The sequence below is a fragment of the Eschrichtius robustus genome, chromosome 13 (assembly GCF_028021215.1).
Source record: "Eschrichtius robustus isolate mEscRob2 chromosome 13, mEscRob2.pri, whole genome shotgun sequence".
NCBI lineage: Eukaryota > Metazoa > Chordata > Mammalia > Artiodactyla > Eschrichtiidae > Eschrichtius > Eschrichtius robustus.
This window is the reverse complement of record NC_090836.1, coordinates 47,576,836-47,598,575: the sequence shown is the minus strand read 5'-3', so window position 1 is coordinate 47,598,575 and position 21,740 is coordinate 47,576,836. Positions and strand designations below refer to the sequence as shown.

At 60.8% G+C, this 21,740-nt stretch overlaps 1 protein-coding gene across 1 annotated transcript in view; it reads right to left on the bottom strand.

Annotated features, from left to right (window-relative positions):
* The window catches only part of LRP1 (LDL receptor related protein 1), a 79,731-nt gene that overhangs the window by 15,154 nt on the left and 42,837 nt on the right, over positions 1-21,740 (bottom strand). Inside the window, exons 23-57 of the mRNA XM_068559841.1 lie at positions 20,895-21,140; positions 20,488-20,685; positions 18,944-19,148; positions 18,594-18,758; positions 17,755-17,999; positions 17,413-17,544; positions 16,888-17,115; positions 16,458-16,632; positions 16,277-16,371; positions 15,874-16,023; positions 15,612-15,752; positions 15,113-15,247; positions 13,474-13,605; positions 13,079-13,213; positions 12,758-12,887; positions 12,514-12,640; positions 12,002-12,153; positions 11,786-11,910; positions 11,129-11,506; positions 9,539-9,728; positions 6,056-6,260; positions 5,486-5,678; positions 4,755-4,880; positions 4,419-4,547; positions 4,031-4,150; positions 3,705-3,818; positions 3,248-3,397; positions 3,048-3,170; positions 2,598-2,714; positions 2,305-2,433; positions 1,943-2,065; positions 1,722-1,862; positions 1,434-1,624; positions 380-563; positions 139-224 (exon numbers count right to left, since the gene is read on the bottom strand). Of these exons, the coding sequence (XP_068415942.1) occupies positions 139-224; positions 380-563; positions 1,434-1,624; positions 1,722-1,862; positions 1,943-2,065; positions 2,305-2,433; positions 2,598-2,714; positions 3,048-3,170; positions 3,248-3,397; positions 3,705-3,818; positions 4,031-4,150; positions 4,419-4,547; positions 4,755-4,880; positions 5,486-5,678; positions 6,056-6,260; positions 9,539-9,728; positions 11,129-11,506; positions 11,786-11,910; positions 12,002-12,153; positions 12,514-12,640; positions 12,758-12,887; positions 13,079-13,213; positions 13,474-13,605; positions 15,113-15,247; positions 15,612-15,752; positions 15,874-16,023; positions 16,277-16,371; positions 16,458-16,632; positions 16,888-17,115; positions 17,413-17,544; positions 17,755-17,999; positions 18,594-18,758; positions 18,944-19,148; positions 20,488-20,685; positions 20,895-21,140 (5,615 nt within the window). The remainder of the gene's footprint in view (positions 1-138; positions 225-379; positions 564-1,433; positions 1,625-1,721; positions 1,863-1,942; positions 2,066-2,304; positions 2,434-2,597; positions 2,715-3,047; positions 3,171-3,247; positions 3,398-3,704; positions 3,819-4,030; positions 4,151-4,418; positions 4,548-4,754; positions 4,881-5,485; positions 5,679-6,055; positions 6,261-9,538; positions 9,729-11,128; positions 11,507-11,785; positions 11,911-12,001; positions 12,154-12,513; positions 12,641-12,757; positions 12,888-13,078; positions 13,214-13,473; positions 13,606-15,112; positions 15,248-15,611; positions 15,753-15,873; positions 16,024-16,276; positions 16,372-16,457; positions 16,633-16,887; positions 17,116-17,412; positions 17,545-17,754; positions 18,000-18,593; positions 18,759-18,943; positions 19,149-20,487; positions 20,686-20,894; positions 21,141-21,740) is intronic.

The following is a 21,740-nucleotide window of genomic DNA, read 5'->3' as shown; positions in this document are numbered from 1 at the left end:
AGTCAGGACGTGGATGGCGGGAGAAGTCAGTGGGGGGATGGCCAGGGGCCCGAGTGTGGAGAACGAGGGGCTGTACTGGGTGAGGGACGTAGCTGTGGGTCTGGGGAGGCAGTGGGGTGAGGAGGGCGGGTCTGGCACCTGCTTAAGCAGCGTGTAGTTGGAGCCATCCAGGTTGAGCTTGCGCAGGTAGTACCGGTTGGCGAAGATCAGAAACGGCTCCTCGTCTGGAGGCAGAGGAGGCCGGCTCAGCTGCTGGCTGGGGCACATTCTAGCACCCCCCGTCCCCAGTCTGCCTTCAGCCCTGCTGCTCCAGCCCGCCCACCACAGCCCCTGGCTGCCTGCCAGGGCCAACGGCACACCCTCTAAGGCCCCATCTCACCAGTCACAGCTTTGCAGCTATGGGGGTCGCCGCCGCGGGGGGCGTAGCCCTCCACGCACAGACACTTGTAGCTGCCGTGGGTGTTGATGCAGCGCTGGCTGCAGGGGAAGGTGGTGCTGCACTCGTCCACGTCAGCGCACGTCCGGCCGTCGTCCTTCAGGCGGAAGCCAGGGCGGCAGCGGCACTGCGGGCACAAGGAGCCTGGGGTGGGCATGGGCAGGGGTCTGGGCCGCCCCAGGAACTGCAGGCCTCTCACCTCGAGACCGAGGGTCAGAAGCCCCCTCCACCCTGGGTGGCTGGCTGTGACGGGGAAGCCCAGCCTCACCAAGGGAAGCAGGCAGCACACAGGCACTGAGCTGGCCCACGCCAGCCGTCGGGCTCTCACCCCCACCCAAACCACTGGCGTGAGTCCCCAGTGACCGCCACGACTCTGCGTCCCGAGGTCGAGGCTCAGGCCTCCTCTTCCGTGACCCGCGAGCCTCATCTGACAGAGCCCATCACCTCTTCCTCCAGCACTTTCTTCGCTTGGCTGCTCTCCCGCCCCCAAGGCTGCCCCTGCTCAGGCTCCTCTGCTGCTCCCCCCTCACCTCACTGCCCTCAGCGTGGCTGAGCACAGGGCTCAGGCCTCGGACCTCCCTCTTCCTCATCTACACTCGCCCCCTTCGGGATCTTATCCAGACTCATGACTTAAATGCCGTCTCTATGGTGATAGCTCCCAGACTCTCTCTCCTTTCTGGCCTCTCCCTTGAACTGCAGACCTGCACATCTGGTGCCTGCTTGACATCTGCATGCCCCTCCTTCTCTCGTGCCCCTGAACTCATCTGCCAGCAAAGCCTGCTGGCTCTACCTTCCAAACAGATGCAGAACCAACTACGCAGAGATTTCTGTTCTGCTCAATGCTGGGTCCCCAGCGCCTAGAACACTGCCTGGCAGAACAGGAGCTGAGTTAGCCCTTGTTGGATGGATGAATGAATGAATGAATGAATGAGGGATGGAGAAAGGAGCCCCAGCCAGGCTCGGAAGCGTGGAGGCTCCCACCCGGGGCACAGCACACCTTGAAGCCGATCTTGAGGTCCTCACAGTCCTGGCTGCAGCCGCTGAGCTTGCGGCTGAGACACTCGTTGACGTGGCAGCCGCGCTCGTCCGAGCCATCGCCGCAGTCGTCCTGACCGTTACAAAGCAGCGCCTCGGCCACGCAGCGCCCGCTGCTGCACAGGAACTGCGAGGAGGCGTTGCACTTGTGCTCTGGGGGGACGGAGGTGGCGGGTCAGCCGGGTCCTGGGCGGTCTGGGCGATGGGGCCAGGGGCCGAGAGTGGGGAGGGAGCCACGCGTGGGGCCCACCTGGGCTGGTGCAGTGCGGGTTCTTGGGGGCCTCGTCGCTCTGGTCGTGGCAGTCATTTTCACCATCGCACTCCCACTGGCGGGAGCTCAGGCAGCGCCCGTTGGCACAGCGGAACTCGTTGGGGCCGCAGGTCGGGTACTCTGCGGTGGGAGGGGGCAGGTGAGGCTGGTGGCCTGTGCATGGAGGGCGGGGCCCCCTCCCACCGCGGCCCCGGGCTCACCACACTCGGGGGACTCGTCAGAGCCGTCGGCGCAGTCCCGGTCGTGGTCACACATGAAGTGCTTGGGGATGCACTGGCGGTTCTGACACATGAACTCGCGGTCCTCACAGGTGCTGTTGTACACTGCGGACAAAGGCGGACACGGCCCCTCAGCCCCCGCCCGACCGGCTGCTGACTGTCACCCCCCGACCTTCCTGTGGTCTGAGTGGTAGAATGGGCAGAGCGCTGGACGGGGCGTCTGGACACCTGGGCTGTAGACAGGGCTCTGCCACTGACCGCCTGAGTGACCCCTGCGGAAACACTTCCTCCCCTCGACCTCAGTCTCCCCTTCTGCAAAGTGAGACCGTGGCCCCACCACTCACAGCAGCCGGCTGTGACGCTCTCGTCAGCGCCGTCAGCACAGTCCTTGTCACCGTCACAGAGCCAGCGCTCGGGGACGCACACGTGGGTGCCCGGGCAGGAGAAGGAGTTGGGGCCGCATGTCTTGCCTTCTGTGGAGGGAACAGGGAGCCACTGAGAGACGCAGGAGCGGGAGGAGCAGGGCCAGGCAGCTGGGGTGATGTCCCCACTGCTGTGCTGTCCCTGGGTGGGGTGCGTGGGGGGGCTCTGCCCTTCCCGGGGCCACCTCCCCAGCCAGACCCCAGGCCCCTCTCACCACAGTGAGCGGCCTCGTCCGAGCCGTCCCCGCAGTCATCGCTGCCGTCACACAGCCACTGCTTGGAGATGCAGCGATGGTTCTGGCACTCAAACTGGGCCTCTGAGCAGAACTTGTCTGGGGCAGTCAGAAGCCACAGTTAGATGGGGGAGGGATGGCGGGTCACCCAGCTGGGCAGGTAGATGCCAGAGGACGGATGGGAGAGAAACCCACGGCACCCTCTGTGTGGAGCTCAGCAGGGGCTGGAGAGACGGCCCCCGTCTCAGAGCCTGAGGGTCTGGGTTGGGGGCATGGGGTGAAGCCCGGGGTGCCCTTCTCAAAGGAGGGCATTTCCTGCGAGGGAACCAAGAGGCGGGGCCTGGACAGGGTCTCAGCAGCTAAGGCGAAGCCCCAACCCCACAGGCCCTCTGGGTGCCTAGCTCAGGCGAGCGGGTGCTTGCGGTCACTCACTGCAGTGGGTCTCATCCTCGCCGTGTTCACAGTCGTCCTCCTTGTCACACGTCCAACTCATGGGGATGCAGCGCCCACTGGGGCAGGCGAAGTAGTTCAGGGGGCATCTGGGGCGCTTCACACCTGGGGGCGAGGGAGGCATGAAGGCACAGCCACCTCGGGGGTCCGCTGCCCACCACACACCTGCCCACTGGCCCGACCTGGGCAGTCGCGCTCATCGCTATAGTCCCCGCAGTCGTTCGCGCCATCGCACACCCAGCTGGGCGCGTAGCAGAGGGAGGTCCGCTCACAGGGCTGGAAGCGCACGCCCTTCACCCCCAGGCGGAAGTAGCTGCTGCAGTCTGTGGCGCCTGGCGAAGGCGAGGATGAGGGGTGACACCAGGTTCCCTCCAAACACCCTCCCTTAGAGCTGTTGGCCCATACGGCGCCTTCAAGCGTTTTAGAAAATTGAACCGTGTTGTTCAGGGGGGAGGGGGGTGGTGGTGCTTTGCCCACACTTTCCAATCCCTGCCCCCTCCCTGAGTCTCAGGGAGCCCAGGCCCGGGGCAGACTGGGAGGGGACTGAGGCTGCCACGTGGGCCAGAGGGAAGGCAGAGAGGAGCCCGGGCAGGAGGGCAGGGCACCCGAGGAGGCACCCAGGAAAGAGGCATCACTCACTGCAGTTCATCTCGTCCGAGGCATCCTCACAGTCCACAAACTGGTTGCAGCGACTGGAGTTCCCAATGCAGGTGCCGTCCCGGCAGCGGAATTCGCCCACACCACAGGCCGTCTCTAGAACAGCACCCACCCGGTGCCATCAGGCGGGGTCCTCCCTGGGGGTGCCAGGCAGGCCCAGGCCAGAGCTCCCGGCCCAAAATGCCTGTCCAGCCCCATCATATAGTGCCCTGAACCAGACTCCTTGGGGCCTGGGGACCAAAGATCAGCAAGGGAGAGGGTGGGGCAGGGTTGGGGGCGGTCCGAGGCCCGGCACGGGTCCCACTCACTGTTGCAGGGAATCTCATCAGAACCGTCCCCACAGTCGTCTGCTCCGTTGCACCACAGCATGTTGGATACACAGCGCCCATTGTTGCACTGGCGGAAAGTCTTCTTGCAGCGGCGTGTGTCTGCGGAGAGGGGAGAAGGCCACAGTCAGCAGCAGCTACAGGGGAGGGGCTGCCTCTGATGAGACGTCCTGCGTTTGCTCCCTTGACAAACTTGAGGCTTTGCTACGGGCCCGGCATGGGGCTAGACTCCTCGGGTCGGGGTTGCGCGGGGCGGCTTTTGCTCCTCTCACTCCCATGCCACACCCTGCTGCGGGCTGAGGCTGGTGACTCAGGAGGTGGGGGCCTGGGGGCGCGGGCGGGGGCTCTGGGGCTGGAGGAGCCTCCTTACTGCAGTAGGACGGCTTCTCATCAGACTTGTCCTTGCAGTGGGAGACGCCGTCGCACGTCAGGCTGAAGTTGATGCACTCGCCGTTGGCACACTCGAACTCATCTTGAGCTCGGCATGAGGAATTCATGGCTGGGGAGGAAGGTGGAGGAGCTTCCTGAGGCAGGGCCTTGGGGCTCTGAGTGCCCATACGCCTCTCCCCCCAGGAACTGAGGCCATCCTGTCGCACCTTGATGAAAGGCTTTGCGGGGCTGGGCTGTTGGAGAGTCTGGGAGGAGACGGTCCCCGTCTACGCCCAGGGCCCCCCGTCAGTGCCCTCCTCCCTCCTCCCCCTCTCACCCTGGCAGCTGAGGTCGTCCTGGAGGATGCGGCCCCCTCGGCAGGAGCAGTTGACATGGCCTTGGTGAGTGAGCAGACACAGGTCCTGGCAGCCCCCGTTGTTGATGCGACAAGGGGAGAGTTCGCCTGAGGCAGGGATGGAGGACAGTGGGCTAAGCGCGTCCTCTGCTGTGCACACGCAGAACGCCCCCCCACCCCCAACAGCTTCGACGAGCTTCCTGGCACCGCCTGTGACACGGTGGCTCACGGCTGGGGCGGGGGCTGCCGTGGGAAGGCCGGGTGGGAGCGTTTGGGTGAGCCTGAGGTTGAGGATGTGTGTGCTCTTAGGTGGGGTGACTGGGGCTCTGAGCCGTACTCTGGGGAGAGTCAAGCCTAAGGTCGTGTGTGTTGTGGTGGGCGCCCCAGGGCACGTGTGAGGAGTGTGTGAGAGGCCGGCACAGCTGCACATCTGTGTGGGGGACCCTTGGTCGTCAAGCCAGTGTGGGACCGTGTCTGTGCACGTGCACACAGAGGGTGGAGTAGGCAGCGCCTGGGATGGGTGTGAGATCAGGTTCTGGCGGGTAGGTGTGGTTCTGAGTGGGAGGAATGGCTAGAGCTTGTGCTGGGGGTGTCCAAAGATGTGAATCAGACCAGTTGTGTGTGTGTGTGTGTGTGTGTGTGTGTGTGTGTGTGTGTGTACATGCTGGCACGGTGGGCAGGAGAGCAAGGCTGGTGGCAGCGGCCCCACTCACAGCTGTTGGTATCATTGGCCACGGCGATGATGCCCATGGGCTGCTGGGGGATGTCCACGCGCAGCAGCTTCATGTCACTGCCCACGTACTTGTTGGCCCGCTGCACGGCCCGCCGCACCCAGTCGGTCCAGAAGATGTGCTCCCCATACACAGCCAACCCGAAGGGGTGGACGGGCTCTGACTTCAGGATCACCTGCGGAGACAGCATCAGCCCGTCAAAGGTATCACTCTCGCCCCTACCTCCACCCCCTGCAGCTGGCTCCAGGGACCAGGGGCCCGGCTCCTTAGACACAGTCACGGAAGGGGCAGGATCTGCAGAGACCTGTGATCACCTTCCTCATTTAACTGCTGAAGAAACCAAGCCTGGAAGGCTGAGGATGGCTAAGTGGCAAGGTCAGGGCCTGACTGGGACTCCTCACTGTCCTCCTGGCTCTTCCCACCGTGCCAGGTGGCCTCCCTTTCTCCTGCTTTCTCCTGCTTTCAGCCTGGGCAGTCTCCTCCCTGGCTGACCGGCAGTACCCCAGTGTCAGCCCCCTCGTGCCGCCCGTCCCGCCTGCCCCGGAGACTCACATAACGATGGGAGCCGTCATACTCGCACCGCTCGATCTTGTCTAGGGTGGCGTCGGAGAAGTAGAGCTTCTCGGCCCGGTGGTCGATGGCCAGGCCATTGGGGGTGCGGATGTCCTTCTCGATGAGAGTCAGGACATTGGCTCCTGACAGGGCTGCCCGCATGATGCTGGGGTGCTGCTCGTTCCAATTGGTCCAGAACATCAGGCTGGGGGAAGAGAGGGCCACGGAGATCAGGACTCAAAGCCAGGGAGTCCGCCGTGGAGGGACCAGGCCCGGGCGTGCAGACAGCCAGACCCAGGGGTCGGCCAGGGTGTCAACTAGACACCTGAGGTTGCACCACAGGCAACCTCAGAGCCACCAAGGCCAACACAGCCCCGGTGCCTGGGAAGGGCTGCCACACAGACAGCCTGCATGTGTGTGTGTGTGTGGGGGGGGTGTGTGTGTGTATGTGCACGTGCACAAGTGTTTCTCAGTGTCTGTGAAATGGCCACCTGCATTTACTGAGACAGCGTAGCCAAGTGAGTCAGCCTCTGGGGTTCCAATCCTGGCTCCAGCACTGACCAGCTAGGAACCTTAGCAAGTTACTTAACCCCTGTGTGCCTCAGCTTCCCACTCTATGAAATAGGAATAATACTACTACCTGCCCCATAGAGTGGTTTGAGGATTAAACGACAGCTGTGTGTTCTATGTGAGGATTTTCGATTATTTTCCCCTTCATTTCTCTCTTCTCCTGGCATCCAGGAAACCGCTGAGTGTCTAGTGTGTCCTAGGTCCTGGGGATGCATGGATTCTACCATCAAGTTCCCAGGAATCACCTTCTCCATAATTTAAGGCCTTTGCATATTTGGGATCTGAGCCCCAGCTTTGCCCCTTACTAGCTCTGACCTAAACATCCCTCTTGGCCCCTCTGAGCCTCAGCTTCCTTTCAGTGAAGGAGGTGGTGGGAACGGCCAGCCATGCCGTGCTTCTCGGGTGGGGGTGGTGTTGAGGCCCCAGAGATGGGTGTGGAAGACCTCCGGGCTGGTCAAGCACTACGTGGGTGTGACAGTGTGGTCCTCAGACCACCTGCATTGGATGGCGATTCCTGGGTCTTTGTCCTGGAGATTCACATGCAGTCAGGGTAGGGTGAGGCCAGGGAACCAGACTTCCCAGCGCTCCCCAGGTCACCCTCATGCACCCTGGACTTTGAGAAGCATTGAGCTACACCAAAGCCGGATCCGCTTTTCAGTTCCCTCACAGGACCTGCCCTCTGCCTCCCAACCCCCGGGCCCCTGTGTCCCTTGTCCTTCTGCTGTTCTGGCTACAGAGCTGTCTTGCAGAGCTGCGGGACTTATCTCCTCAAACCTCTCCAGGTCTCACTCTTTTGAACACTCCCCCTCCCCCGTCTCTCCATCCTGCCACTGTGCTCAGGTAGGAAAAGGATGCTTCCCTCCCATTAGGGAGATGCTGGCTGCTCCTGAGCCCATGAGGATAAGGCTCTGGCTTTAAAGGCCTCATCAGGGGGAGGGGCGGGGTTCTGGTGGTTCTTGGAATCAGGATGGGCGCAGATGGAGGCATCTCCCTCTGGCCTCCACAAGAGAAAATGGGTGTCCCAAGGCAGCTGCTAGAGTCATCTTCCTTCCCATCAGGGACACCCACACCCTCAGGTACAGCACGCTCCGTGCTGGGAAGCGGCTTTCCTGCTATCATGATAAACTGCTACACGTGGCAGAACGATCCGTGCTGTCACTGTGGATTCCAAGTTCGGTCAAACCACTCCCCGGGAAAGGGCCGTGGGGAATGGTGGGGAGGAGAGGCTTTCCTGAGGGGCAGGCAGTCAGCACCCAGGGTTGCGGTGACTTTCTAACCGGGCTGGGGGAGGCCGCTGCTCCCTCCACACTGGCTCCCTCCCGTTCCTCCAAAGCGCTCGCTCCTTCTGGCCAAGGGAGGGCCTCTCCCAGACAGTTCAGCTCTTTCTCCTGTGCCCTGCCCGGCTTCAGTGTACTCTGTCGTCTTGCAGACCTGGCTCATGCATTGCCCCCTTGAGAACACGTTCCCTGACTTCCAGCCTGGGTCAGGTCCTCGTCACCCACTCATGGAGTTCCCTGCAGCCTCATGAGGGCAAGAATCAAATATGCCGACAAAGGGCTGACACAACCCTGCTCCCCATCGGATCCTCAGCACATTGCTGGTTCTCAAAAACCATTTGCTGAGTGAAGGACTGAATCCCCTGAGCTCAGAGCAAAGGAAATTAGTGGGCTCTGAATCAAACGTGAGAGGCAGGCCGGGGGGCCCAGAGCATGGCCCCTCCATGGAGGCTCCAGGCTCACGAGGGACGGGCCCGGGGGGGCCAGCCCCAGGCAGGTGAAGTCACCGAGGGTCACGGTGGGGGAGACGGGATCTCCGTCATGAGCCGTGTATGTGCAGGACAGGACTGAGGCAGGAAGGACCCTCGAGCTGCTTGGCGGTGCCAGGCAGGCCGGCTTTGGGCCGGGCGTGAGTTACATCAGGGTAAGGAATCTAGGTTTGGTGCACTCACTGTTTCTAAGTAGCTGCTTTTGGGTTTTGTTTGTTCCTTAGTTTCCTAGTAAAGCTTTGAGAAAACATTCCAAGCGCTGCTAAATCCAGGGGAAAAAAGTTTTGCTAGAATGTGGGCCAGCAGTCCTAAGGTGAGGCTGGGGGCTCACTAGAGGCCCACGTGATGGGGCCGGGGGCTGCCCCTGCAGGAGAGCAGAGTGGGTGGAGGCTGGGGGTGTGTACCATGCCGGGGGGTTTCCTCCCAAATTCTCCCTTTGCAACCTTAGCCCAGCCTCCTGGGCTTCCTCAAGCCTGTCCCCCACCAACCCCCCGGCACCACCCCCCGCACCCCCAGCCCCAGAACCTCAACTGGGCTGGGCGTGGTTGAGGCCCCTTGCAGTCTTTCCCTGCCTGGAGCCCTCCCTCCTCCGGCTCTTGCTCAAAGCTCTCATCCGGGCTGCCCTTCCCTGGCCTTTGCAATTCCAGGCCCTGTGCCAACCCACTGCCCCCGTGCTGCCTCTCGGTCATCGCATCCAGCCCTGTGCCGTCAGCAGTTTCCCACCAGTGATTTCTCTCCCCAGCTAGGTGGCTTGAATGGGCCCAGCTCAAGGCTTCCACACAACAGGTGTTCAGTGAACAATCTTTGCTTGAAGCTTGGAGACCCAGAAAGACAGAGGACCTACTGTGTGCCTTGAATATGGCTCTCTGATGAATGAATCAATTAATCACCAAGCCAGAGGGTCCTCCACAGCCCTCTCATCCTCCCCTTGATGAGGCACCTGAAATGTTATTGTCCTCATATTACGGATGAGGAAACCAAAGCTCAGAGAGGTCACGCAGCTGGTCTAAGGTCACACAGCAGGGAAGTGGCTGAGCTCAGGTTAGAGCCAGCCTCCCCTGCTCCTGCATCCCCTTTCCTGGTCTGCCTGGGGGCAGTTCCTGCCACCCTGTGGCCCACTGTCCCCATGCCCTGGGCCCGCAGCTCACTTCTGGCACTCATCCAGCACAAAGGCCCTTGGGTGGTCGTCTCCAGACATGGTGATGACCGTCTCACGCTCGAAGGCCCCCGGGCGGGTCTGGTCCACCGTGTGGCGGGTGATGGTGGATGTCGTGTAGCTTGTCCAGTAGAGAGTATCCCAGCCACGGTGATAGGCCAGGCCTTCCACGGAGCCCACATCTGCGAGGAGACAGGAGCAGCGATGGGTCAGGACACGGCCAGAGAGCAGAGCGAAGGGGCAGCCTGGGCATCCCCACGCTAAGGGGATGGCCTGGGGCACCCTCTCCCTTGGCATATGTGGGGCTGGACGGGAAGTGTGGGAGCTGGGGAGCATGTATGGGTGTGGCCCTCAGTGCCCCCAGCCCTTTCTTCAACCCCCTATTTCCCACCCAAATGATCCATGGTCCATCCCCCTAACCCTTCTTTCTGTGTCTTCCCATGGCTGGATAGATTTGGCTTTATGCTGTGGTCACACTTCCTGGAGCTAGAGTTCTACCAAGTTGGGCGCAAACTGGATTTCAGTAAATCAGTTCCCACGTGGGCTGTACTGGGGAGCTTCCTACTTAAAAAGACCCTGAACTGGATTGTCTGGTAGACATCTTAGGCTCAGGTTAAGAACTAAGTGCATGATGAAAGAGATGTAGCAGAACTTAGGTTAAGAGAAAAAAGACTCAGGGGTTTCAGTGACTTCAAGCTGTCTGGCGATGTGGTTGCCAGAAGGCCGCATTAACAGAAGTATTGTAGCCCGAACAATGGCCCGGAGAGAGGGGACACTTCTGCCAGCCTCTCCTGATCAAGCTACGATTACAGAGTATCGAGTTTAGCTTTGGACACTACATTTTTAGACAGATGTGGGGACTGGATTCTATGAGGCAGAAAAGGGCCAAGGAGGTTGAAAGACAGGTCTGTTTTTATCACCACTGTATACCCGGCTCCTAGTTCCGCGCCTGGCAGGTCTTTACGGACAGGAGTGATGAATGTGTGAACAAATGAATGAGTCAAAGGACCTAGGAGCATCCAGCCCGGAGAAGAGAAAACTAGTGCAATAAAATAGCAGTTTTCAAAGAGCTGAAAGGCTGTCCTAGGATGACAGCTCTAACCACCCCCACCCTTCATGGAGCTCACACAATGTGCCCTGCACCGAGCTAAGCTCTCCCACCTGTCGTCTCAGGTCATCCTGTCTCTGTGCACTGGTGAGCAATCTGAGGCTGAGAGAGCACAGAAAACTTGCCCAAGTGACTAAAATCCTGTGTCTGGGGTTGAACCCACCCCACCTCTGTAGCCTGTTCTGTGAGCAGTGGACACACAGAGGAGAGCTTCAGCTTATTCTGTGTAGCCTGGGGGCAGAACTATGACCAGAGGGGGCCAACTCTGACTCCAACTGAGGAGAGACTTTCAAGTAACTACAATGGGTGCAGTGTGATTCACTGGCCGTATGTCAGGGACACCGAGGCAGGTGGGATTCCGATCCGGGGCAGGGGTGGGCTGGCTGGTGTCTGCGGCTTCTCTACCCTGAGTCTGTGCTGACCCTCTCTGCACTCCCCCTCCACTTCCTGGGAAGAACGGAAGTCTGGGCTCACTCTCCACAATGGTGGTCCTGCCCGAGCCATCGTCATTGATCTGCTGGATGTTCCCAAAGTGGATGTCGCTGAAGAAGATGCGGTTGGGGGTGCCCGGGGAGGTGCCTGCTCGGTAGTCGAAGGCCAGAGCGATGACATTCTTCATGTGCTCAGGGTCCTCGAAGGGCTGCACCGGCGCGTTGAGGTTGCGCTCATCCGACAGGTGGATGCTCTTGAGGATGGTGCGCTCCGAGTAGAGCAGGTAGCCCGCGTACTCGCGGCACGACGCCCCATCTTCAGCCAGCATCCCGTGGGCGCAGGCGCAGGCCCGCTGCCCGCCCCCCCGGTACAGGCACAGCTGCTGGCACCCGCCGTTGGCCACCGCACACACATTGGTGCCTGGGGGTGGGGGGAAACGGGGAAGGCAGAGGTTACAGAGAGCAGGGCCACCTTGGTGCCTCTGTCATCTCAGCAGAGGTGGAAACTCTGGTTGGCGCCCGGCTCTGCCTCAGTATCCCCAGTTCAGACAACCCTCCAGGCCCCTGAGCTCAACTCCTCAGCCTCGTGGGACCCTAGAGGGTGCCCTGTGGGTCTAACTCCTCTCCCAGCCCTTCTCACTCTGGGCTCTCAGGTGGGGCCCTCCGGCCTCTCCTGCCCAGCCTGGAGCCCCAGCCTCACCTTTCTGTCGGTCCCGGTTGAAGACTTTGATGTCTTTGAGCTGGACGCCGATGCCCGTTCGCAGGGGCACGGAGTCTGTGGCATTGTCCTTGCTCCCGCGCTTGATGGAGCCGTTGGCGTGAGTCCTGGGGGAAGGGAAGGGCCACGAGCAGGACGTCATCCGGGGCCGGGGGGAGGGAACGGACGGCCCAGGGGAAGGCCAGGACAGTGGCCCACCTGTCACTCCAGTAGATGAACTCCTCAAACACGGACACCGAGAACATGTCCATGTTGTTGCTGGATAGAACCACCTCGCGGTCCTCGCCCGTCTCCAGGTCGATCCGCTCGATCTTGTCGGTCCGGGCGTCGCACCAGTATAGCTTCCCATCCTGTGGGCCGGAGGCACCCGCTTCACTGCCAGTCCCCAGGGCCCACTCACTCCTGCCTCTCTCGTCTTTCCCCTCCTTCCTCCACATCCTCCCGCTCCCTGACCTGCTGATCTACCGACCTCTCGGCATTCTTCCAGTGCCCGCTTCTGAGGGACCCCCTCCGCCATTTCTGGGGTGGTGGGATCCTACTCTGGGTGGGGCGCTGGGCCAGAGGACCCCATGACTCCTTGGGTCCGTATCTACCCACCAATGGGCTCATCACACGAGACTCAACGGGGAGCAGGGCACAGGGTAAGGGAAGCTGCCCCCCAGAGTACGGGGTCCATCCCATCGGCCCCAGGGCCAAGCCTGCATCCAAACCTGATAGTCCACTGAAATGCCGTTGGGCCAGCTGATGCTGACGTTAACCAGCACCACTCGCTCAGTGCCGTCCAGGCGAGACCGCTCGATACGCGGATACTGGCCCCACTCAGTCCAGAACAAGTACCTGGGGTGGAGGCGGAAGAGGGGGGTCAGTCCCCAGAACATGGAGGAGAGGGGGCCTGTGGCCAGAGTGACCGGGCCAGACCAGAGCCAGGAGTGGTCAGCCTGTCCAGCGCCTCACCCCTTCTCCGGGTGGACAGTGATCGCCCGGGGCTTGTCCAGACCCTGCGAGATGACCACGTAGCGGAAAGAGCCATTGAGCCGGGCGACCTCGATGACGTCAAAGCCCTGGTCTGTCCAGTAGATGTTGCCTGAGGAGGGAGTAAGGGGGGGCTCAGGGGTCGGGTGGGGATGCAGGTACCTGGTCCCCTCCAGCCCCCTGATACCCCTGTTTCTCCCCATCTGTTCCTGCCCACCCCTTCTTCTCAGACCCTTCCTTCCGAGATCCCACTTCCCCAGTCCTCTGCCTCACCTGCAGCCCCTCAGCCCTTCCGCATCTCACCTGCGATCCAGTCCACTGCGATGCCCTCCACACGGCCAATGCCATTGGTCACCACATCCTCACGCCACGTCTGGTCTCGCTTAGCCCGGCTGATGGTACTTAGGCCCATGTCCACCCAGTAAATGGTGTCATTTTCTGGAGGTGGAGGAGCCAACATGGGGACGCTCAACAAGGTAGGGGGAAGGTGGGAGGTCAGAATCACAAGGGGGTAAGGATAGAGCTGACTGAGAGCTGGGGGGACCAAGGACTTGGAAGCTGAGATAGCGGGGCAGGGGCAGCTGTGGTAAGTGTTGCCCCTTCCAGCTGTGGTCAGGCAGCCTCTCCCTGGAGCCCCAGAGCACACCACCCCAAAGGGAAGGTCATGTCCCACCCTCTCCTGCCACCGAATGGCTCACCAGCATGGAAGTCGATGCCGACAGCCAGGGAGGTCCCCGACACTGGGACCAGGGCGTCTGACTTGTCATTGGGATCCAGGGGGATTCCCCGGATTCCCTCATGCACAGAGTACAGGAGAAAGGAGCCCACACCTGCAACACAAGGACACTTTGGGCATGGGCTTTGCTGACACCCCTTAAGCTTGGCTTCTGTCACCCTCAAACCCTTTTGATACCTTCTCCCAGCCATCACACCTCCCCCCTCAACACACATACTCTAGCCTGGGGCCTGGGCAGGGAGGTCACCTGGCTGGGAGAGAGCAAGGGAGCATGCAGCTCTGGGGAACCACCTGTGAGACCTTTAGTGCCCACTAGAGGGCAGCAGAGACCTGACTTTCTCTCCGCGCTCTGCCCTCCAGTCCCTCTTCACTCCACACAACCCTGCACCCCCAAAGGCGTTAGGGAGAATCTGGGGAGGTTTACACAAGACAATAGGACTGGGTGAGTCCCAACTCTAGGTTTCCACCTTAATTTCCTCTTTGTCCTCATCCGTCTGGTCTGTGTCACACCCCTGTCTCTGACACCTCGCTCCGGAGCCAGTCTCCTTCCCAGTTTCCCATTTCTTACCAGGCGCCACTCTCCATGCACCCTAGAATCCTCCCTTGCCTTTATCCCCTCACACAGCCTGTCCTCAAATGAATCCCCTAATGGGTCCTGGTTGCTCAGGCTCCCTGAAAAAAAGGACTCATGGTCGAGTGAGTTTGGGGAGACCCCAAACACTAGAGTCGTCCCGTGAAAAATTCTGTGCAGATGAGCATATTCAAGGCTCTGAGAAACTGTGCAGCAGAAAAACACTTAAACTTCGTTCAACCCAGTGTTTCTTTCTATAACATCTATCACATCAAAGAGGGAGGTTCCCAGGAGTGCACTTCCGGAAATGCTGTCCTGGGGCAGGCTTGTAAATCAGTCAGCAAGTTCTTGTGAAATGTCTCTGAGTTTCACCCCTTCTCTTCAATCCAGCTGCTAAGCCCCAGCCCAGGCCAACAGCCCCCTGACTGGTCTGACTGCCTTGGTTTCTCCCTCCCCCACTCAGCCGGCTCTCTGCCGCCAGGTTAATCTGCCCCAAACACCACCTTCCAGGTGCTCCTGGCTGAGAACCCGTGGAGCCCCGCCTACACCACAGCCTCACCCATGGCTCCCCACACCCTGCGCCACGCGGGTTGGCACCTCAGGGCCCTGCACACACCCTCCTATTGCTCTGGACCCCTTGCCTTGCACATCGTCCCTTCTTCAAACCACACACTCAAATCCTACGTGCCCTATAAAACCCAGCCAACACACCTCTTGCATGAAGTGGCCCTGGCGCCCCCTCCAACGTCTATTTCTCCAAAATCCTACTGAAGTCAGAGCCACTTCATGTTGGCCCCCCCTTCTGGTTAAGGCTGCAGAGCACAGGGACAGGGACCTCTGCCCCCTGGCTTCCTCCACGGCAAGCAGTACAGTGGGCGCTGACTAAGCATCTAACCCAGAGAACACTTAATACACGATGAACTCGGTCTTGTCCCCAAGGTGAGAAGAGGAAGGTGGGCGGTAGAGTAGGAAGGGTCGGGTTGGGTTGGGGACCAGGGTCAAGGCGGGGAGCAGAGGCAGGGGCACTGACCCTCGCAGGCCTGCTGGCCACTCCGGAGGCTGTAGCCAGCTGTGCACATGCAGGAGCGGGTGGACTCCGAAGTGGGCAGGCAGAGCTGGGAGCAGTCGCCGTTGTTGACACTGCAGGGGTTGGTGCCCTCGTGGTCTGGGGTCAGGTGGGAGGCAGAGAGAAAGGGTTAGTGGCTCTCCTCGGGACCGCGGTGTCAGGCTCACACCCCTTTACCCTGGACCTTGTGGGGGTCACCACCCAACCCAGCTCTCAGGTCTTCTGTCCTGCAGGGCCCCTGGACCTTGTGGGGGTCACCACCCAACCCAGCTCTCAGGTCATCTGTCCTGCAGGGCCCCTGGCCCTTGTGAAAGAGGAGCCCCGTTGGGTGGTGAGCAGAGCCTAACCCATTTTCATCTCCATTCGCTTGCTTGCCCGGGGGTTCCTGCAGCCCCTCCTAGCCACAGCCCCAACCTCTGTGACCCCCCATCCCACTGCCCCTGCCCCTTGCCCCCCACCTCACCCAGCTGGATGCTCTCATCGTAGACCTTCATGTGCATCACCAGGGTGGTGCTGTTCCGCAGGACCACGGACCCCGAGCCGTCAGCCTTGTTGCACGTGCCCATCTTCTCTGACACCTGATCCGCCCACCACAGCTTGTCCCCTGTGGTGGCAGGAGGGGATGAGACTCTGGGGAAGGCCCCGCCCCCAGGCCAGCCCTGTCTCCTGGCCAGTCCGGCCCACCTGCTCTGCTCTGGTCCCTGCTCCCACCCAGTGGCCCTCACCCATGATGGCCAGGGCGGTGGCCTTGCCCAGCTGGTTCCGCATGGCGTCGATGACCTCTAGCCCACTCCCGTCCAGGTTGCAGCGGTTGATGGTATGGTTCTTGGAGCTGATCCAGTAGAGTTTGCTTTCAGGGAAGTCGATAGCCAGGCCTGGAAGAGGGGGGGTGTCACTGCCAGAGAGCACGGCACCAGGGCCGGGATCCAGGAGCCTGCCCCAGCTGGGCCCCTCACGTCTGGGGATAGGTACAGAGTATGTGTGTGGTTTTGGGAGGAGGGTGGTGAGAACAAGTACTAAGCCAGGAGTTTGGGGAGATGGAGGGACAACTGGGGAGAACCCTGAGAGCATCTCCTGGTGGAGGAATTAGGGGAGGAAGGGCTGCAGGGCAGCAGGGTAAGCTCGTACCCACAGGGCCCCTCTGGCCACTGAAGAGCAGGGTGCGGTTGCTGCCGTCCATGTTGGCCATGCTGATGTTGTCACCGTCTGTCCAGTAGAGCTTCCTGGGGGTGCCAGGAGGGGAGAGTCAGGGTCCTCTTCTTCCCCCACCCCACACCCCATGCTCCCCAACCCTGGGCCCTGGACCTACCCACGCAGCGGGTGGACAACCAGGCCGTGCGGCTGCTCCAAGCCCTGCACCACCGCATTCTTGAAGGAGCCGTCCAGCCGGGCCACGTTGATCTGCTTCTTGTTGGTGTCGTAGCTTGTCCAGAACAGGTTTCGGGACACCCAGTCGACAGCCAGCCCATGGGCATTTGGCAAGTCTGGGGACACAGTGGGGAGTTGTGATTGGGTGTTTTCAGGACACAGGTCAGGAAGCTCGAGGGGAGGGGCCAGCCTGGTTTCTGGGGGAACAGGGATCATGAAACCAGGACTGGAGCACAGAGAGGGAAAAGAATTTGGAGAAGGAACATCAGGACCAAGGGGACCAGGGAGTGGGGCTGGGACCAGGGTTGGGAGCAAGGGCGGGGTTGCGGGGGTACCCATGCCCAGTAGGGGTTCCAGGGCCAGGACAGAACCTGCAGAGACAACCGTCTCCACGCCTGTGCCGTTGATGAAGGCCCGCTTGATGGCCTGGGTCCGCACGTCGGACCAGTAAACGCGCTGCTCTCGGGCGTCGTAGTCCAGCACCGTGACGTTGTCGATATCAGGCACCGTGAAGGAGATGATGTAGTTGTAGTAGGGGGCGTCCAGGTCCACGCCCCGGATCTCCATCTGACGTGCGTACAGCAGGAACTTCTTAAACTCTGTGGGCAAGGGGCGGGTCACTGAGGGCGGCCCCCTGCCTCCACGCTTCCCACCCCCCCGGATTCTCCTGGTTCCTTCTGTTTGCTGCTGGCCCTTGGCTATCAGGGAGACCCTGTTGGGCATAACCTTCCTGCCGGAGTGCCACCCTCTTCCTACATCAGTTGTCTCTGGAGCCTCTCCATTCAGGCTCCTCCCAGCTGAGACTGCCTACCTTGACTTAGAACCTGGAGATTGGGTGCCTGACCCTTTCCCCTTCAGCCTTGGTTTACCCCGGCTCTGGAGGGGCGGCCTCCTACCATAGCAGGTGGTGTTGTCCTTGTGGAGCTTCATGAGGTGCGGGCAGGCGCAGGAAACAGTCCGGTTGTAGTTGATGAGGCACAGGTGGGAGCAGGGGCCCCGGCCCCCATTGGCCTCACAGGGGTTGGGAGCTGGGAGGGCAGGGGAAAGCAAGAGCATCCAGTGACCCTACTGGCCCTGCTCACCTGGCCTACACCCTCTCCACTCCCCTTCCTGTCCCAGCATTGCTGCTGCCAGACCCGCCTCTGTCAGCAGGCTGGCTCACCCCCGCCGCCCCAGCACAGACCCCTCCTCTCTTGGAAGCTTCTACAGAGGCTGCTGGCTCCTTTCTGGTCCCTTACCCATGGGCTGCCGGGAGGGGTGATACACCTGCAGGTCGAAGGGCTGGGTATTGGTCCTCTGTACCACGGTGACATTGTGGCCGGTCCACTTGTTGGCCTTGGCCAGCGTGTTTGTCCGCCAGTCCGTCCAGTACACCTCGCCACCGTATAGTGTCACTGCAAACGGGTGCGACAGGAACTCGTGTCCCCGAAGCACCTCCATGTGACCGGAGCCGTCGTAACGGGCTGAGTAAATGGCGTCTGACCTGAGAGCGTGGTCGGGGCAGAGTGAGGAGCCGGTGGGGACCTCAGACCTCGGGGCACGTGGCCTGGGGCTCCCACCCTCCATGCCCCAGCCCACGGCACCCTGTGGAGAAGGAACCACGTGGCTCGAGGTCTGGGATCCCAGCTCTGACCCCAATTCCCCTGACCCAGGTCTTTCAGCTTGCTTCTCCCCAGGGCTGCTGTTAGCACACAGGGCTGTGGTGAAGACTAGAAAAAGGCACCCCCTTTGGGGACACCACCTAGAAAAAGTCTCCCCTCTCCCTGGGCAGACAGAGCCCCTAGGAGAGCACACAGATGTGTGAGTGAGGATGGCGTTGCACTTCGGCCCTCGGCGGGCACCCCTGTGCTGGGGGCAGCCCTGCCTCTACCCTCTTCCATCTGCACCTCTTCCCCAGCCCAGACTCTCCCCTTACTCAGTCCTCTTCCTGGGCCCTTGGCCGTGTGGCTCTGGCTCCAGCTTCCCCGGGCCTTCTCACCACCCTCATGGCTGCCAGGTCCTGGGACCCTTGGCTCCACCCTGTCCCTAAGGAGGAGGGGAGGATGGAGGCCTCCTGGGTGAGGTGCCGGGTGCCAACCTGGCGTCGATCCAGAGGATGCGCTTCTCCAGGTAGTCCACGGTGAGCCCGTTGGGCCAGCCCCCAGAGCCCGTCTCCCGGTGGATGGTGCGGCGCCCAGCCCCACTCATGGAGGCTGCCTCGATGCGGGGCAGGCTGGCATCCCAGTCCGTCCAAAACAAGATCCTGGGGAGCGGGGAGGGGGTCAGGATGGCCAAGGTCGAGGCCCGGGGAAGGGGCTGTGCTAGGATCCTTGGTGAAGGCCGGAGGGAGCGAATAGCATTGAGGAGGCAGCTATGCCTAGCCCGGCTCAGCTGAACGAGGCTTCAGGGGGGTCACGAGGCCAGAATAGGGCTGGGCGGGGTCCTCACCCATCCCGGGGATCCAGTGCAATCGCCCTTGGGTGCTCAATGTCACCGGCCAGCAGCGTGGTCCGAAGGGTCCCATCCAGCTTGGCCACCTCAATCTGGTCCAGGTTACTCTCCACCCAGTAGATGTTGCCTGCAATCCAGTCTACAGCCAGGCCCTCGGGTGTGGCTAGGCCATACTGAATCACCACCTCGAAACTGGTCAGGGCTGGAGAAGAGAGGTTGCAGGAGGTTAGAATCACCTGGGGCGGGGTGAATTCACGATATCCTAGGAAACCTGGATGGCCTGCCCTCAACCCTGACACCTCTGCAAACACCTCTGGTGTGCTCCAGATTTGACTGGGGTTCCCAGAGCCCCCGGTCTCCTCACCCAGGCCCCCTGCCTCAGGAGGTCAAGTAGAAGCCTGGCTTCTAGAACACTGGAGAAGGGGAAGTGGCAGCTATCTTCTGCCTGCAACTCTCTGAAGGGCTAACCCCTGGTAGGAGGTCAGAGCAGAGGGTGAGGGCTTTGGGGAACAGACCTAGACCCAATATGAGGCAGACAGAACTTTCTAGAAGTCACTCCACAGACAGTCCTAGAGGTTTTTCGATGGTTTTATATACATATATATATATGTGTGTGTACATATATATGTATATATATGTCATTAATTTAGAAACCATTACATAGTGTGAACATTTTCATAGTCTACTTAGCCATCCCCTTGTTGATGGATATTTGAGATGGTTCCAGGTTTTCTCTATTACAAAAAATACCAACTCCTCTAGTAAAATGTGCTTCTTTTAAGTCTTTGCTCAGACGTCAGCTTCTCAGGGGGCCCTCCTTGACCATCCTATTCAAATGCCACTCCCATTCTCCCTACCCACCTTGCCTCCTTTCTCTTTATCCACAGTGCTACCTGCTCCGTCACAGTCCGTGTTGTACTCATTTGCTGTGTTTATATCTGATGTTCCCACGTGTGTGTAAGCTCCATGAGGGCAGACATTTTGACCTGTTTGCTCCCTGCTGTCTCCCCTGGGCCCGGTGTGTGTGGCAGGGGCTCAGGAATGTGGGTTTTTTTGTTTTTTGTGTTTGGCCGCGCCGAGGGGCATGCGGGATCTTAGTTCCCCGACCAGGGATCGAACCCGTGCCCCCCTGCAGTGGAAGCACGGAGTCTTAACAACTGGACCGCCAGGGAAGTCCCAGGAATGTGTATTATTAGTGAAGGAAATCTGTGATGGGTCAGGCCGCCTTGGGACAGAAGGCAGGGTTCAGGTACCCCACCCCTAAATGCCTTTTTTCTTGCAAGCCTGCAATTCTGGCCGTTCCAAAGAAAGGCCGATCATTTTGTTAATTATCAGTCTGGCAGCTCTGCTGACAATAATTATGGGGCGTCAGGCACTGAGACCCACAGCAAAATCTAACCCAATTAACAAGAGTGTGGGGGACAGGGGAGCTAAGGGCCTCTGCTCCCGGCAGCCTGCATCTGGTCCCATGGTTCTGAGCGCCCAAGGGCCCGGTCTGGGTGCACTGGGCCCCGCGTCGGTCCTGGGCAGGCGGTGGTCACCTCCGTTGTCCAGCAGCTTCCCGCGGTAGATCTTGTCCTCCACCACGTCGGTCCAGTAGAGGGCGCTCTGGCTGAGGTGGAAGTCCAGGGCGATGGTGTTGCGCAGGCCAGGCACCAGGACGCTGTAGTCCCCTTTGTGAAGGTCGATGCGCCGGATCTCATGGCGGTTGGAGAAGATGATAAACGGCTTGAAGGGGTCTGGGGAGGGGTGTGATGGGGTCACAAGGGGCCTGTTGCCTCCGAGCCACCCTGTCCAGGGGCAGGCAGGGAGGGTCTCCATGGGCCCTGGCACCGGGCCTGGATGGAAACCTCAGCCTCTGGCATTCGGCCGCCCAAGTCCAGCCTACTGCAGCTCAGGGGCCTGCCTGGCCTGCCCAGCTGCCCAGCCACCCCGACCCATGTCTCACCCAGGCTGCGGCAGCTCTCGCCGTCCGGCTCCAGCACCCAGCCCTCATAGCAGGAGCACTTCACACTGAACTTGTTCTGGTCGCACTTCTGGCTGCACTTGAGGTGCTTGGCGCAGTAGCTTTGGATCTGGCAGGTGTGGTTGTCAGGCCCCAGCTCCATGCCCAGAGGGCACGAGCACACAATGCCTTCGCCAGGTGCCACCGAGCAGTTGTGACTGCAGCCACCGTTATTCAGAGAGCACTGGTCTGGGGGGTGGGGAGCAAAGGATCAGGGTCAGGATCTGGAAGGAGGCAGGACCGTGGCCTGGCTGGGCCCCAAGTCCCCAGTAGCCGAGATGGCACCCTGGCACCCTGCCTGTGGCGTCCTTCTTTCCATTCCTCTGTCCCACTGCTTCCCAGGCTCCCTCAGGACCAGGGTTGGGACCCCGGCACCCACCACGTAGGACCAACCCTCTCCTTCCCCCGAGGAGCACCCCTCCATCATGGCTGCATCTCTCTCTGGTCTCTATTTCCCTGCCCCTTCTTGAGCCCACCGTGGGGGCCCCAGCCTTTCGACTCTCTCTGGGAGGGTCCCCTTTCCTCTCTCTCTCCTGATGTAGGTGTGATTTTGGGGGGGTTGTGGTAGGGAATGTGCTGCTCTGGGTCCTCTGACACACGCTGGGACCTGCCAGCCCTGAAAGATGACCCATCAGCAGTTCTCAGGGCCAGTCCTTATCTCCCACTCCTCTCCTCCGAGAACCTGACTCTGCTTGGCTCAGAGGAGATAAGGCTGCTCTGCTCTGCTCTGCTCCTCATCCCCAAGTCACACCATGTGGCCCTCCCTGACCCCCATTCTTCTGATCTTGA